The sequence below is a fragment of the Camelina sativa genome, chromosome 16 (genome assembly GCF_000633955.1).
Source record: "Camelina sativa cultivar DH55 chromosome 16, Cs, whole genome shotgun sequence".
Taxonomy (NCBI): domain Eukaryota; kingdom Viridiplantae; phylum Streptophyta; class Magnoliopsida; order Brassicales; family Brassicaceae; genus Camelina; species Camelina sativa.
The window spans coordinates 18,776,863-18,793,076 of record NC_025700.1 but is presented as its reverse complement, the minus strand read 5'-3'; the positions used below and the strand labels follow the sequence as shown (position 1 = coordinate 18,793,076).

Here is a 16,214-nt window from a genome sequence, read left to right as displayed (position 1 = left end):
TGTCTCTCTTAGATTTTGGCTTCTTTAAAATGAACCGAGTGTTTGCAGATAAAGCTGCAATACCCAGACGAGTATCTGATTGGCGTGAGTGGCTACTACTGTCCAATGGTTAATAGTGGCACCCCTGTCATTAGATCAATGACATTCAAAAGCAATAAACAAGTTTATGGACCTTACGGAGTTGAACAAGGAACACCCTTCACTTTCTCAGTCAATGGAGGACGCATTGTTGGCATGAACGGTAGGAGCGGCTGGTACCTTGACTCCATCGGGTTCCATCTTTCACGTCCTAAATCAACCAAGATGGTCAACAAGCTTCGGAAGAAGATTCACTGGCTCACAAGGATAGTAGCATCATAAAGTCTATTGCACAGACTTGATCAGATAGCATATCTGCATAGAATGTACTAGATAGACTCTACGAATAAGGATGTTGGATGTATCTTATAGTCCATAAGACCAAAAGTTACTGCCAAAGATACTCTCTTTAATGCACACAATTCAAAAGGAAAGCATATCATTGTAATGGTAAAAACTAAAAACACACGAAGGTTTTTCATATTAAGTTATAAACAAAGCATATTTCAAAGTAAGCAATATACACAAATAAGCCCGTGTTTGCGGATAATAGCAGCAACAATTCGACAAGGATCGCGTGCAAAGCGGCAGATCGTCCAAGCAAGGATGTCGGTTAGCGAACTTATCCTCTGGCTTTAAGCTCTGCAAGCCTCCTCGACAAATCATCTTCATCGACTTTCTCCTCTGTCTTAGTAGGAATGGCATGACCAGCAGGCTGAGGAAGTCCCACAGAGACTTCCAAACCATAGTCATCTGCAACCTGCTGCATAAGGCTGTTGACTTCTCCTTCTGGAGTGGACAAGGAAGTTGAACCAGCCATCGCGTTCTCCATGAACTCAGCTTGAACCTCCATGTTCACAAACTGCTTCTCGAATGAATCCATCGTCTCAGACATCTTCTGTAGATTGCCTGATAAGAACCAAAATTGAATACAACGAAGTGAATACATTTGCCCAACTCAGACTAAAGGGTTATTTTTATCACAGAAAGAACAAAAAGATGAACCCTTTCATGTCTTTCCACAAGAACAAAACCTTCCTGTCTATTCAGAAGCATCCCTAAAGTTTACATTCCCTTAAAATATATTAACTCATAACTAATACGGTTTAAACCATGGTGATTATGTATATCCAACCTCGGTTTCACAAAAATTAAGCCCTAACTAAATGATCAGCAACACAACCCACCGACAGAAACAATACTAAAACTCGGAATTTTTCAACCAGCATGAGAAAGGAGACTTCTTTTGTAAACACTATACTAACCTATGAGCAGCACCCGAAGATAATAATCAGATCATCCAAATACAGCAAAAGAAACAATGATGAAAATACCTGTGGCAAGAGAAGACTCAAGGGATTTGACGATATTGGTCATGGATTTGGTGATGGTGGTCATCTTAGCCTGGGTATCGAGACGAGCAACAACAGCATCCAGACGAGAAGCGAGACGAAGGTAGTTCATCTGCTCGCTACGCTTACGAATAGCGTTCTCAGCATAGATCCGAGCACCATCCATGTTACCCTTCTCGATCGCCTTCTTCACCTTCAATTTCTCAGCTTTCTCCTCCTTCTCACACTTCCTCGATTGCCTTTGAAGAGACTTGGACGTGAATTTCAAATCGAATATCTGATTCATCAGCTTATCTGTGTTACCCATGTTTGAATCGATTCCTCTATAGATCTCCCTCCTGTAGAAATTATCACCCAAAAAAAAAATGGAGACTTTAGGGTTTTCTCTGTATTTGGGAAAAATATCTTGACGCGTTTGTTAATGTTTTGAAGAGAGATTGAAGAAGAGATCATTTGAGAGATAAGAAGGGAAGCTAATAAAGTCAATTTTGGTTTTCTTAGTTCGATTCGGAATTAACCGGTTCAATCAAAACGTCGGTCATACCCGGTTTACGTTTTAAACAGTCACACACACAAGGCACACGTGTTAAAAGTGACTAAGCACCGTCCGATGTGTCACGCTTTGTACACGATGGATCAGTCATCGTCTGCGTGCCAACTCATACCGAACTTCTTTTGGAATTTTGCATGTTAAATTAAATTGTTCCTAAATTTCTTTCCAAATTTCAAAATCCAATTTTTCAAATTTAAAAACCAAAGCTTTGTCTTTTCCAATTTCCAGAAACGTTTTTTTTTTTGTTGGATTAAACGCAAGAAGCTGTGCCAAAAAAAAACTCCCCAAAGAAATTCGCGAGGGATGTGTGATAAGTTCGATGTTTTCGAAATCGTATTCTTGATTTTTGCAGTGTTCCGACTTTAAAAATTAAAACCCTGATCCCCTTTTATGGCCCAGAAACCGGAAAATTAGATTAGAAAAGTAGTTTAGAAAAAAAAAAAGTGGAAAAGGAAAAAAAAGTTAGAACCTTTGGTGAATACTCATTAAGGCATTTGGGTCAGATCTTGGAAAAAAAAATTAGAGGAAAGTTAGAAGCTTTCAGCTAACTTAGCCAAGTTTCGTGAAGCTTTTTTTTTTTTTTTTTTTTTGCCTTGTGTGATTGGGGGTTTTTTGGAGATGAATGGGAGTAATGGTGAGGAGCGAGTCGTTCACGAGGTTGCAATGGTGGTTCCGAAGCGGGTTCTGGAAGAAGAAGGAAACTGTGTTGAGGTTTTGGTGACTGAACTTAAGAAGAGAGGGATGGTTGTTGATAGAGTCGTCGGTCTCGCAGATGAGTTTCTCAAGGTCGGTCCTTTCTTTGTTTCATCTTACTTTTCCCAACTTACTTGTTAATTTGTGATCACATAGTGTTTTTCAAGGGTGAAGTCTCAATATTGATTCTTCCTAGGGTTTTTTTTCTCAAGTGCAAGTCGAAATTCTTGCATGTTGTCTCATGAAAGTACTAATCTGGAGGTCGAGGAGGGTCCTGGAAGAGTGAATTTTTGGAGGAATACAAATTTTGTTTGATATAAAACTTGATAATTATGTCTAACGGTATCTAGTATTAGGATTCAACCGTTTGGTGACTTATTTAGCCATAAATCTGTAGAATTGACTGTTTTGCTTCTATGAGAGATAACTGCAACTCTAAGTATTTCTTCAGGTAGCAGCTCCCTTGGAGACCTTGGGCAATGCAGCAGCAGAGCTTCATATACGCAAACCTACTCGTCTAGGTAAATATTGATTCCGGGATTAACTTGATAAATGAACATCTGTTAAGCGCAGCCTCATTTCGTGTTCCTCACAAGTTTGCTGGTTATCCTCAATTCAGGAATTGATCTGCCCTTTGAGATGCAAGGGTCTGAGGCTTTCTTTCGGCAACCTGATGGTTTACTGTTTAGCTGGTTTGAACGTTTTCGGTGCTATCAACATCTTCTTTATGGAATTGTAAGTTCTGTCTCTCTGTATCTTTTATATTGTTATTATACATCGTTGATTGAACTGTTAACATGTTTTCGATTGCTTTAGTATGTCAATTTACAGTGTTCTTGAGTCATGACACAGCAAATGAATTCTTGACTTATAGGTAAACTGTGGTGGGTACGATGTCACTCTGAAACTTGATGGCAGAGAGTTTTGTTGGGCAGCAGGGGAATCATTAGTTCGAAGGTTGGAATCAGAGGGCGTCATTAAACAAATGTTTCCTCTTCATGGTAAGCTAATCCTTTGTACCTGTTGGGTTACAACCAGTCTAGACTTTAGAATGGTTTAAAATTCTCACACAAATACGTTTTGCTTGTAGATGAATTCAAGAGGAAGGAACTTCTCCAAACTTGGGCATTAAATTGGTGGAACTTTACAAACCAACCAACTGATCAGATCTACTCTTACTTCGGTGCAAAGGTAGACACATATAAATCTTAGTATCCTATATGTAACAGAAAGCATTGTGAAACTCATCACATAGGAAAATCACAGATTGGAGTCTACTTTTCGTTCTTGGGAATGTATACGCAATGGTTGATATTTCCAGCCTTGCTTGGGTTTATAGTCCAGATGGTTAATTTTGGGTAAGTTCTTAATTCTGTTACAAGCTTGTAAGTAAATACTACTAGACATAATGCCACACCTTATTTTCAATCTTTCTTTGATCAGATCCTTGCAATTTCTTGCTCTCCCAAGTTTCTTTGTGAGCACAATACTCTGGGCTGCCTTGTTTCTACAGTTCTGGAAACGCAAAAACGCGGCCTTGTTAGCTAGGTGGGATTCCCCTACACTGATGCATAACTATGCAACAGTTTAATGTTTCTTTTCATTTTCTGATTTCATTTCTTGTTGTCGATTCTCTACCAATAGATGGCAGATCAATTGTTTAGTTGGCCCCAGTCAAGGATATAGATTTCTCGGAATGGAATGGAGCTCCCTTCCGTTTCCAAAGGAGCTTATAAAGAATATCGGAGATGAGAGATCCAAAGAGAAGGCAGCGTATCAAAGATATGAATGGTTTGCTTACCGCAAGAGGTTTAGGAATGATGTTCTTGTTATCATGAGCATTATCTGCCTCCAACTTCCATTTGAGCTGGCGTATGCTCATATTTACGAGATTATCACATCTGATGTTGTCAAGTGAGCGCTTACTCGTTTTTTTCTTTACTAGCTTTACCAGTCTCATGTTTTAGCAACTAAGTTGGAATCATGACAGTTTTTTTTATGATGGTTTCAGGTATATTTTGACAGCTATCTACCTTCTAGTTATTCAGTACCTCACTAGATTGGGAGGCAAAGTATCTGTCAAGCTCATAAATCGAGAAATCAACGAGAGTGTGGAATATCGAGCTAACAGTTTAATCTACAAAGTAAGGACAGCACTTTTTTACAGAGCACTGTTTCTATTTTCTAATCATTTTGCTTTGGAAATTTTCGACATTGCAGGTTTTCGGGCTCTATTTTATGCAGACATACATTGGGATCTTCTACCACGTTCTTTTACATCGAAACTTCATGACACTTCGACAAGTATTGATCCAACGGTTAATAATCTCACAGGTAACAAGAAAGATGGTGATGTGATTAGAAACTCTCCTCTGAAGATGTTGTTACCTGCATATGTTTAAAAGTTAATTTTCTCCAGGTTTTCTGGACTTTGATGGATGGTTCTTTACCTTATCTTAAGTACAGCTACAGAAAATATAAAGCTAGGTACGCTCTTTATTTCACCTAAACAGCTTATAAAGCGTATGCTCAAAACTTGTAAGAAATTAATATAGCTTCTTTCTTTTTCCAGGACGAAGAAGAAACGTGAAGGTGGATCATCAACAGGAAAGATTCAAATAGCTTCAAGAGTGGAGAAGGAATATTTCAAGCCTACATATTCTGCAAGCATTGGAGTAGAACTTGAAGATGGACTTTTTGATGGTAATATATGAAGTCAATGGTTTTGTGTGATTTGTTTGGATGTAGCTTGAAAATGTCTCAGCTCAAAAATATCGAAATGTGAAATTGCCTTTTGCATTGCAGATTCGCTCGAGCTGGCTTTGCAGTTTGGAATGATCATGATGTTTGCTTGTGCCTTCCCTCTTGCTTTTGCCCTTGCTGCAGTGGTAACATCTACATTCTCTAATATCACTTCCTCAATTTCATCTTAAGTTTTCGTTTGTTTCTCTTAAAGTCATGAATTTATGTCGTACAACAGAGCAATATAATGGAAATAAGAACAAATGCCTTAAAGCTATTGGTGACACTTCGTAGACCTCTTCCTCGTGCTGCTGCAACAATTGGAGCTTGGTTAAACATATGGCAGGTACAATGGATAGCAAGAAAATAGCGATCCTATATTACTATTTCTATCTCAGTGCATTTAGTGATTTCTTTCTTCTGTGTTTTCAGTTTCTAGTAGTAATGTCCATTTGCACAAACTCAGCACTCTTGGTATGCTTATATGACCAAGAAGGCAAATGGAAGATCGAACCAGGGCTCGCTGCAATTCTCATCATGGAACATGTACTCTTGCTTCTGAAATTTGGTCTCTCTCGTCTCGTCCCTGAGGAACCTGCTTGGGTTAGAGCCAGTCGTGTGAAGAATGTGACACAAGCACAAGACATGTACTGTAAACAGCTCTTGAGAAGCATTTCTGGTGAATTTACTTCCATGACAAAACCTGAACAAGAACAACAAGAAGACTCGGAGCGCCGTTAACCTGAAAATATTAGAATCAAAGAATGCCAAAAGGCTTCTTCCTTTTTTTGTGTGTGTGTGCAGTTTGATTTATTCGTTACATCCTTTTGTGCATAGAAGGCAGAAGCTGTGTGATAATCTTAGAGACTTGTATCTTCGGTTTTGTCTGTAACGAGTTGAACTATGAAGAAATCATTTTAATATATATTATAAATTATTTGGGCAAAAGCTATAGAGAAGAACAGCCCTAATGTGATCGATGGTTGTGATTCACATGTGACATGTCCTGTAATTTCTATTACTTTGAGCATTTCTCATGTAGTGTCTATTAACATTTCTGGACTCCATGGATGGTTGAAGTAGCAATTAATTAGTACTCCGTTTCCCATTTATGATTGAAGCTATAGTCTTGTAAAGATGAAATTATTAGAACAATAATTTTCTCTTTTTGGGTCAAAGATATGATATTTTTCGTTTCATTTATAAAGATGGGTTTTTTTGTCAGTTTCTCCTTTTATAATTAGTGGAAATTTCTTTTTTTGAATAGTAAGGTTACTGAAATTCTTTTCACCTAATCAAATATCAAATGTTTTGTCTTTGATTGTATTTTCAACATCAGTTTTATTTATATGGCTAGAAATTAGCCATTTATATACTTTATTTCATTGAAACAAATAATATCATAGAGAAATCTTCAACGATATCACATAGTTTTATTATTTCAAAATTAGTAAATTACCATCACGATCCAAAAATACTATAAACTTCTGATTAGTAAGGATTAATCGACAAGCGAGGAATACTAACCTCTTACTATTTTTTCTGGTTATTAATAACAATCCTACTAAATCTTTTAATAATTCTTTATAAACTTTTCTTGAAACTTTTTCACAATTGTGGTGTTTTTTATTAATTAATTTTTTTTATAGTACTTTTGAATATTTAATTATTGTATGTATGGCAGTCGCCTATATATCTTGCTCGTTCCAAACTCGAACGTTTACTATAAATTAAAAGAGCTAGTTCATGAAATAATCACCACAAGATTATTTAGAACCCTCACCTATCAGTGATTTTTCCTTCTTATTTTTTTTGGGAAAGCTAATGATCTGTTTTCTGAAATAAAATTAGTGGAGAAAATAAGCAACAGTCAAATATATATATATATATATATATATAAAGTATAGTTTTTTCACTCCTGGTGTTGTCACCTTAGCATACCCCTTTATTTCGTAAGCCCATTTCTTGAAAGAAGCCCATATTTTCGAACTGAGAAAGCCCAATTCGTTATCTCAATTTTGTGACATTATCGACTAAGCCCTGTTTTTTTGGCCGGCAACTCCTCTCGACGATAATACTCCACAACTGACGACGGCGCTGAGGACCTGAAGCGTCCCTGCCCTTCTCATCTTCCACACCCTTTCGCTGTCTTCGCTCTCTTCGATCTCCATTGTAACGTCTTTCTCTTACTGTAATTCATCCCCTTCAATGCTCGTTCTTTCAATTGAAGACCCTTTACGCTATCTTTAATTCGTGTATCTATATAATGTCTTCTTCTCCAATTTCATGTTTCATATATTTGTCTTCGTCTCTTTGATTTATCCTTACTAAAAGATGAAGAGAAATCCCGAGTTTTGTCAATATATTTGTCTTCGTCTCTTTGATGATTGAGAGTTGTTTTGTGTGTGTAGCCAAGTAAGAAGATTGCAGATGCTAAGCTTGCAAAGGACTTTCAAGCTGTTTTAAAAGAGTTTCAGAAAGCTCAACAAACCGCTGCTGAAAGAGAAACCACCTATGCCCCCTTTGTTCCTCAATCCGCTATTACCTCTAGGTAACACCATTGTTGTTGTTTATGTGGTTTTTTATACTCTGAATCAATGATTAGAGATCAAAAGCATTCATTTTTTTGTGAATTGTTTGTCTGGTTTTGATAATGATGTTCCATAGTTGTCTTGGTTGGTTTGGTATATAGTTACACGATCAGTGAGGTAGATAAGGCCCCAGGACAGCGGGCACAACTTCAGGAGTCTAAAAGGTAGGTGGTACTGTAATAAAGAACAGATCTTTGACACATCTCTCTCTCCATTGTTTGAGATGTGACTTATGTTGTGACATCTCAAAAAATTGTGGTGCAGGCAGGAACTTGTGTTGTTAGACAACGAGATTGCATTCAATGAAGAAGTGATTGAAGAACAAGAGCAAGGAATACAAGAAATCCATAATCAAGTTGGCGAGGTTAATGAAATCTTCAAAGATCTTGCGGTTTTGGTTAACGATCAAGGAGTCATGATAGGTAAAATCTAATAAACTCAATATGAACATGTCCTTATCAAATCTACAGTTATAAAACTCACTTTCTTTTTTATTTAATTTTTGCAGATGATATCGGTACTCACATCGATAACTCCCGTGCTGCAACTTCAAAAGGCAAAACTCAGCTGGCGCAAGCCGCGAAGACACAAAGGTCAAACTGATCTCTGGTAAAACTCTCAAACTTTTCAGGCAATACAGTGAATGAATGGTTTTTAGGAAACCTTTCGGATAGATTAGGCCACGCTCTTATGTCTTGATCTTGTTTACACGCAGACATGCTTGCTCTTGCCAAGAGCCTCTNACGGCGCTGAGGACCTGAAGCGTCCCTGCCCTTCTCATCTTCCACACCCTTTCGCTGTCTTCGCTCTCTTCGATCTCCATTGTAACGTCTTTCTCTTACTGTAATTCATCCCCTTCAATGCTCGTTCTTTCAATTGAAGACCCTTTACGCTATCTTTAATTCGTGTATCTATATAATGTCTTCTTCTCCAATTTCATGTTTCATATATTTGTCTTCGTCTCTTTGATTTATCCTTACTAAAAGATGAAGAGAAATCCCGAGTTTTGTCAATATATTTGTCTTCGTCTCTTTGATGATTGAGAGTTGTTTTGTGTGTGTAGCCAAGTAAGAAGATTGCAGATGCTAAGCTTGCAAAGGACTTTCAAGCTGTTTTAAAAGAGTTTCAGAAAGCTCAACAAACCGCTGCTGAAAGAGAAACCACCTATGCCCCCTTTGTTCCTCAATCCGCTATTACCTCTAGGTAACACCATTGTTGTTGTTTATGTGGTTTTTTATACTCTGAATCAATGATTAGAGATCAAAAGCATTCATTTTTTTGTGAATTGTTTGTCTGGTTTTGATAATGATGTTCCATAGTTGTCTTGGTTGGTTTGGTATATAGTTACACGATCAGTGAGGTAGATAAGGCCCCAGGACAGCGGGCACAACTTCAGGAGTCTAAAAGGTAGGTGGTACTGTAATAAAGAACAGATCTTTGACACATCTCTCTCTCCATTGTTTGAGATGTGACTTATGTTGTGACATCTCAAAAAATTGTGGTGCAGGCAGGAACTTGTGTTGTTAGACAACGAGATTGCATTCAATGAAGAAGTGATTGAAGAACAAGAGCAAGGAATACAAGAAATCCATAATCAAGTTGGCGAGGTTAATGAAATCTTCAAAGATCTTGCGGTTTTGGTTAACGATCAAGGAGTCATGATAGGTAAAATCTAATAAACTCAATATGAACATGTCCTTATCAAATCTACAGTTATAAAACTCACTTTCTTTTTTATTTAATTTTTGCAGATGATATCGGTACTCACATCGATAACTCCCGTGCTGCAACTTCAAAAGGCAAAACTCAGCTGGCGCAAGCCGCGAAGACACAAAGGTCAAACTGATCTCTGGTAAAACTCTCAAACTTTTCAGGCAATACAGTGAATGAATGGTTTTTAGGAAACCTTTCGGATAGATTAGGCCACGCTCTTATGTCTTGATCTTGTTTACACGCAGACATGCTTGCTCTTGCCAAGAGCCTCTTGGTGATATTTGGCATTGTACTCCTGTTTGTGATCATCGTACTCGCAGCTTGATTCAAAACCAAGAACAAGTCTTTTGGGTGATTTCATCGATCTTAAAAGTGTCAGTGAGTGGAACTACTAGGTATATATAACACATTTTGAAGACAATACGTAGAAGTTGGCTTTGTAGTGTGATTTGCTTCGGTTCGGTTTGTGGGTGGCATGTGGGTTCATTGGTTCATGTAATAGAGTGGCTCTATGTTTGGATTTTTTGTTGTGCAAACTTTTTGCTGGAGTTGAGAGAAAGTATGTGTTTCTCATGAATTATCCGGTTTGATAAATCAGAATGATCATGCAAGGTCATGGTTTTGGATTAGTTTAAATTCCCTCATCTGTGCTGAGCGGAAACAAAAAAATTGACTCAAATGACTGTCACAAAGAAGTCTGAAACCAAAAAAACTGAGTTATTATGACTACTTTGATTTTTTACAAGATTCAACCTTTGAGCTCAAAACCGATGCCACAAGAACTGAAATTGTAGACAAAACCATTGCTGCGAATGTCAAGGCGGAAACATACTTTGTATGATCCCTAATTCCAGCAGGGATATCCCAGAAAATAGAGCTGGTTTCAGTCTTTGATCTGCCAATCGACAAAACCAAACATCTTCTCTGTTCATGTCGGTGGTTTGTACATGGCTCGGGAAAAAGAACAAGTCTGGCTCTCCAAACTCCACTCTAGAGTATCCACGGTCGTCAAGAGGCTGGAGATGGATGATAGAGGAATAAAGATCCAATCTTATTGAAATAAATCAAAACAAGACTTGAGAAAAGATCAAGTGATCATTTTACTTGATACCGAGGATGTAAGGGAACCTTTAAGCTGGTTTCACAATTTAAATAATCTCCCTAAGGCAAACGTTCAACAATCACAAGCTCGTGAAGCTGAAACTCAGAGTAAAGAGGAGTGGACGTAAGGAGATTATGATGTGGGAGGTAAATTAACAAACAAAACATTCTCTAAGTTACAAAAAAAATATTCCAAAACACAACAAAGGAGATAAAACTTCAACAAAACCAATTTCCACTTGGACAAATTCTTTAACAAGCTAAACTAAAGAGAAAGAAAATGGAGATGTAAATGATAAATATTGGTTCACCGGATTAGTATGAATTAACTGGCAAAGCTGCTCAACAGCGGTCACGATCTGAGCTGGTTGAACCACGGTCCACTCCTCCAGTGTACCAGCATAAGGTGTCAGAACGTCCTGAAAAGACAAAGACATCACCGGAGCATTTAAATAGTCATGAAATTTTTTTGTTAATGGCAGCTGTAAAAGACTTGCGCCAATCCCACCGGTTCTAATACACTCCTCCACGATCAAAACCAGGTGTGTTTTCTTTACTGAGTTTCCGATTGTGTGGAGGTTGAATGGTTTCAGCGACCTGATGTCGATAACCTCAGGGTCATACCCTTTTTTTCACCAGAGTGTTTCCTCCCTGCATCACATGGTACCTCATCCCCAAGCTATCAAACAACCAATACTATTTCAGAATCAATACATATGCAAACGTAAACCAACAAAAAAACGAGAAATTCCAAATAGAGCAAAATAGAAAACACCGTAAATCCAGGCAAATACAGAGATGGTCTTAATGAAACTAAAATTACAACTACCTTCTTAAAAGAGTCGATTAATTAATTAGAGAATCAAAGTACACATGAGAGAACCAATTAACACAGATGTTCAACGAACTAACCAGGGGAGAACCGATTACCCACCAACGATGCGAAGCCAAGACGAAAACACCCCAAAGACGCGAATAAAATTTAAGTTTTTTGTATCGATACAATAGATGCTTCAAAACAAAGTACGCCCATCAAAATAAGATTTACCAGCCTTCTACTATCCAGTAGATCGAAATATTGATACACACCATTCCGTTCAACTAGCGATATACGACAAAGAAGAAAAAACGGACCAAAATCTCATATCCCTCTATCCATCAAAACAATTTCTCAAAAACTCCTCAATGGTATAAAGACAATATTACCCTTAATGAAGGTTGTTAAAGGTTAAATATAATTAAAATAGTAAGTGTTCAATAAAAAACACAGTAGCTCAGTGGTTGCGAGCTCCATGCGCACGCGCGCGCCCAGGGTTCGAATCCTACTATGCGGGGTACAGCTAGGGTGTCACGGGTACAACTGGTGCAACAGGTGCAACTTGTACACCTAGGATGTTTGATTTTTATTTAAAAATTGTTAGAGAGGTAGTCTCGTCTTTTCATTAAAGAAGACGGGTATGTAGAATTAAAGTGGATGTGTAGAAAAGAATTCTTGAGATAGGGGTACTAGAGAATTAAATCCAGAAAAAACACAGTTACAAGACACGGACTATTTCCCAAAAGGACAAATACATCCAATAGACCACTACTTTTAAAGGTCTAAACGGATATTGGGCCCAATGAATGTAATACAAAAAAACAATTAGCACCGGAATGTAAGTAAATTTAAAACCTTACTAAAAATTACACAAAAGCATTGACAAACATTTGTCACAAATTTCGTTAGATACATATTCTTAAAAAAAACAAGGAATTACAACCACGTATAAAAAAAATGCAGAAAAACAATCAATCCAACAGATGACGAACAAAAAAACAATGCACAAAAATCAATTACATCCACACATCAACTTATACATTAAATCTACACATATGCAATTTAAATAACTGAAAAGCAAAACAAAATTATAAAGAAATATAACTAATTTAAAATAAAAATATAAAACTAATGACTACAATATATTTAATGCAAAAAAGCTGAAAGAAAGGCAAAATCACCATAAAAAAAATAACAAAAACAAACGAAAGAAATTGAAAAATAGATATAATGAGAAATTAACAAAACACATAAAAAAATATTCACCAAAAAGGCACATATCACACCTTAATCTAACTCCCGCGCTACGCGTCAAATACTAGTATATCTGTATAAAATAGGAAAGTTATTATATAAAATCAGCAACAGTAATAAACAGTAAATTTATTTTAAAAAAAAATAATAAAACAGAGTAAAAGTTAAAGCAGAACAAAATGGTGCAATAAAATGGACGAATAGTTGATTTTTGGTTGCCTTAATGGATGAAAAGACACAGCGTCGTCGTGGGCCTATGCATGCATTTATAGAATTTAGATAAAGCATGTGACTGTAAGATTTTAGATAAAACATAAATCATATAGCTTATTGTCTGGTTTGTACTAATAAGTGTTTTTGTAATGTTATATAGAATCTAGTCTTGTGTGAGATCAGTTAATAAACGAGAACAAAAATATGTATGATCACTCGTAATATTCTTACTTGGTATACATACACTCGCGTGATTCAGTTTTCCGTAGCACACACTTCTAATGTCGTGTACGTAAAATGTTAACTATTACTCCAGTTTATTATAATTAGACCCTGGATTATTGGACTGCACGATACTTGGGAACTTGGCAGCTTTAAGTAAGTGCGATTAAGATTTTAATGGGACACGCGTGACATGTCGCAAACAGAAAAGAACGAATCTACTTTTGAAACTGTTTTGCTTTTTGGAAAACTAAAATAATTTGATTAAGAAAAAGAACAAGATTTGGCCGCAGTTCTAAAATTCACAAATCTTATTCTTACGAATCGCATATAATAGTGGTAACTATAAGATGAGAATATCTAACAAACTTTCTGTTTTGTCATATTTTTTTTGCCATACAATAAAAATCAACGGAAACAAGGAATCACGAGCGTATAGATGTATATAGATGCCGATTCTCAATGTCAGTGTTGTTAGGTTACCGAATAAGTATGTGTCAAACTATAGTTCGTGAGACATGTATTGTTGTTGGGAATCAAATTTTACTTTTTAGAAATCGATAAACTAACTATCACGTGATACTGATACATGAAAGCGTATAGCTACTAGCTAGACATGAGACTAGCTCTTCCCTAAAACTCATAATTCTTACCAATTTATAAAAATAGCCTTCAAGTTTGATTATATCACACACAACACAACACATTATATCTAACGTGAGATACTCTGTTGCGAAATAGAAGGGATTTGTTTGCTCTAAATGTGAAATTGTCTGAAACTCTTTCATTACCGTTTTACACACTTTGTTACTAATCTAAATAAATAAAACTCATGGGTATTTATGTTAGTAAGTTTTTTTTTTTTTTTTTTTTTTTTTTTTTTTTTTTTTTTTTTTNTTATTTATGTTAGTAAGTTATGACCCTTTATATTACATATTCAAAGCAGATACGGATATCACGTTTGCTAAGTTCAGAAACGCTGACGCGTCTTGTAAATCACATATTGCAAGGCAACGTGTTTCTGAGATATCTTATTAGGTGGCAAAGCTTATGAGTTTGCCATTGCTCTAGTGTCACGGATCCAACAACTAATTCATTTTTTTTTTGAAAATATGTGAATTTTTATTATAGAAAATCTAATTGTAGTGATTACAAAAGCTTGATACAGAAGATAACCTTTGTCCAAAAAAATAAAAACAATGGGATATCTGCAAATAGACCGAAAGTATCAATATGATCTATAGATTTCTAAGCCACACTTGCAAAAGCCTTTTGAAAATTTTCCGATGTGCCTTTGCGAGGATGGCATCCCGTATTTGCCGATCAAGAACCTTGAAGAGAACCTGTGCTGGGTGGATAAATTGTTATGCATCCTGTTGTTTCTTTCAATCCAAATTGTGTAGACTAGCGCCTGAGCAACAAGACGACGAAGCGTTTGTGGAGAAGTGGTGTCTTTGATGTCCATCCAAGCCGAGAAAGCATCCCATGTGTGGAAACAAAGGGAGTGTATCCTAACCGCCGAGTTACCTCTAACCATAGCAGCTCACTGAAGTCGCAGTGAAGGAAGAGATGGTCTGGCGACTCTGGATCACGACCACACAGACAACAGGTTGTGTCCAGGTACATGCCCCAACTTGCTAATCTTGTTTTTGTTGGTAGCCTGTTTAGGTGTGTTATCCACAGCATGAAAGCATGACGCGGGATATTACCTTTATACCAAACCTGATTTGCCCACGGGGGTGGTTCTTGCCTTTGCCTAAGCACCTCCCAAGTCTTCTTTGTGGTAAAACTAGAATGTTCTTCCTCTTCAGTTTTCCAAAGGAACACTTCAGGTGTGTTTGAGAGACTCGGAGGGGTTAATGTGGTGAGGTGGATTTGCAGAGTCTCCGCCTGGGGAGAGCGTGCAGATTGAATGAGCCACCCTGTAGGAGAACATGCTTGAGCGACTGTTGATGAAATGAGGATACCTATTTGCCTTGGACCAGATTGTCCCATTAGTTGAATTAGTGGACCTAGTGGAGTCCACCAATCAAACCAGAAACTTACTTGCTGACCGTTACCCACTTCGCACCTGAGGAATCTAAGTGTGAGAGGTCGAAGTTGCAGTAAGGTTCTCCAAGTCCAAGACTCATGTTGCTTAGGTTCTCCAAGTCCAAGAGTCAACAACTAATTCATTTATCGATATCTATTTCTTTTTTCTAAAACATTTGTTGATTAGGTGAAAACATTAACTCCCAACGTTTTTTCAAATCTTTATGCAGTTTCCTTGTTTTTTTTACATACGAAAATCACACACCAAAAGGAAAAATGTTATTTTCCAAATGCTTTATACTTAAATCAAAATTTGTGTAAATGAAATCAGTCAAATTTTTGGAGCTAGATATAATTCAGTCCTAAATCGTGGACGCCTGTCTGGTATTGGTAAAATGTGGTCGTCGGGTTCTCTTATATAGTACAATTAATTAGAAAAATGATTTGATCGATAACGAAGAAATCAAATACTAGATGAAAACAATACAATGAAAGCCTGTACGTAGCCACCGAAAAAGGCTGCTATGTACTTAATTAGTAGTATATTCTTATTTTTGTTAAATCTTTGTCCCTCACGATTCCTTACAAGTGCCTTCCTATCCAGTTCCATTTTTGTCTATAATAATTTATATCACATTATTTATTATAAAGCTATCTCAAATCGCAAAATATTAAAAATAATAGTAAATGTTAAGATTGTAAAATAATATGATCAAAAAAAAATAACCACTAACTATCAATTTCTTAAAAGATTATAAATGATTAATAAAAAATATAACTAAAATTAGGTTAGAACTTAGAATTATCTAACATTCCATTAAAAAATCTTGATTGAAATAATACAGAATGTCATA

At 36.7% G+C, this 16,214-nt stretch overlaps 3 protein-coding genes, 1 long non-coding RNA gene and 1 pseudogene across 5 annotated transcripts; 4 read left to right on the top strand and 1 right to left on the bottom strand.

The window, feature by feature from the left end:
- Positions 34 to 593, top strand: LOC109129525 (jacalin-related lectin 19-like; the record flags this gene model as incomplete). The annotated part of the gene is made up of 1 exon (XM_019237793.1): positions 34 to 593. A coding segment is annotated over one exon (327 nt), but the record flags the coding sequence as incomplete, so codon positions are not given.
- Positions 501 to 1,888, bottom strand: LOC104751155 (ESCRT-related protein CHMP1B). Its single transcript, XM_010473048.2, has 2 exons — positions 1,413 to 1,888; positions 501 to 987 (listed from the first exon to the last, which is right to left on the bottom strand). Exons 1-2 carry the CDS (start codon positions 1,735 to 1,737, stop codon positions 701 to 703), a joined length of 612 nt encoding a protein of 203 aa, XP_010471350.1. The 5' UTR covers positions 1,738 to 1,888; the 3' UTR covers positions 501 to 700.
- On the top strand, positions 2,170 to 6,387 carry LOC104751154 (anoctamin-like protein At1g73020). Of its 2 annotated transcripts, none has more exons than XM_010473046.2 (15): positions 2,170 to 2,769; positions 3,128 to 3,197; positions 3,296 to 3,411; positions 3,551 to 3,677; positions 3,767 to 3,867; positions 3,943 to 4,034; positions 4,120 to 4,224; positions 4,321 to 4,590; positions 4,688 to 4,820; positions 4,897 to 5,010; positions 5,096 to 5,163; positions 5,249 to 5,379; positions 5,482 to 5,564; positions 5,657 to 5,764; positions 5,851 to 6,387. In XM_010473046.2, exons 1-15 carry the CDS (start codon positions 2,602 to 2,604, stop codon positions 6,157 to 6,159), a joined length of 1,995 nt encoding a protein of 664 aa, XP_010471348.1. In that variant the 5' UTR covers positions 2,170 to 2,601; the 3' UTR covers positions 6,160 to 6,387. The 2 variants fall into 2 exon arrangements, with proteins under 2 accessions (XP_010471348.1, XP_010471349.1); XM_010473047.1 differs by having other exon boundaries at positions 5,885 to 6,090.
- LOC104753808 lies at positions 6,627 to 10,047 on the top strand (annotated as a pseudogene).
- LOC109129400 lies at positions 14,441 to 15,581 on the top strand. The gene is made up of 2 exons (XR_002035710.1): positions 14,441 to 14,949; positions 15,141 to 15,581. It is a non-coding gene; the product is annotated as an uncharacterized LOC109129400 (long non-coding RNA).

Bases quoted from the DNA above. Each gene is read 5' to 3' on its own strand.
- LOC104751155 (XM_010473048.2), bottom strand. From the start codon at position 1,737: ATGGGTAACACAGATAAGCTGATGAATCAGATATTCGATTTGAAATTC. The intron at 988-1,412 runs GTATTTTCATCA...GGTTCTTATCAG, and splicing joins TGAGTCTTCTCTTGCCACAG to GCAATCTACAGAAGATGTCT.
- LOC104751154 (XM_010473046.2), top strand. From the start codon at position 2,602: ATGAATGGGAGTAATGGTGAGGAGCGAGTCGTTCACGAGGTTGCAATG. The intron at 3,678-3,766 runs GTAAGCTAATCC...TTTTGCTTGTAG, and splicing joins ACAAATGTTTCCTCTTCATG to ATGAATTCAAGAGGAAGGAA. The intron at 5,765-5,850 runs GTACAATGGATA...CTGTGTTTTCAG, and splicing joins CTTGGTTAAACATATGGCAG to TTTCTAGTAGTAATGTCCAT.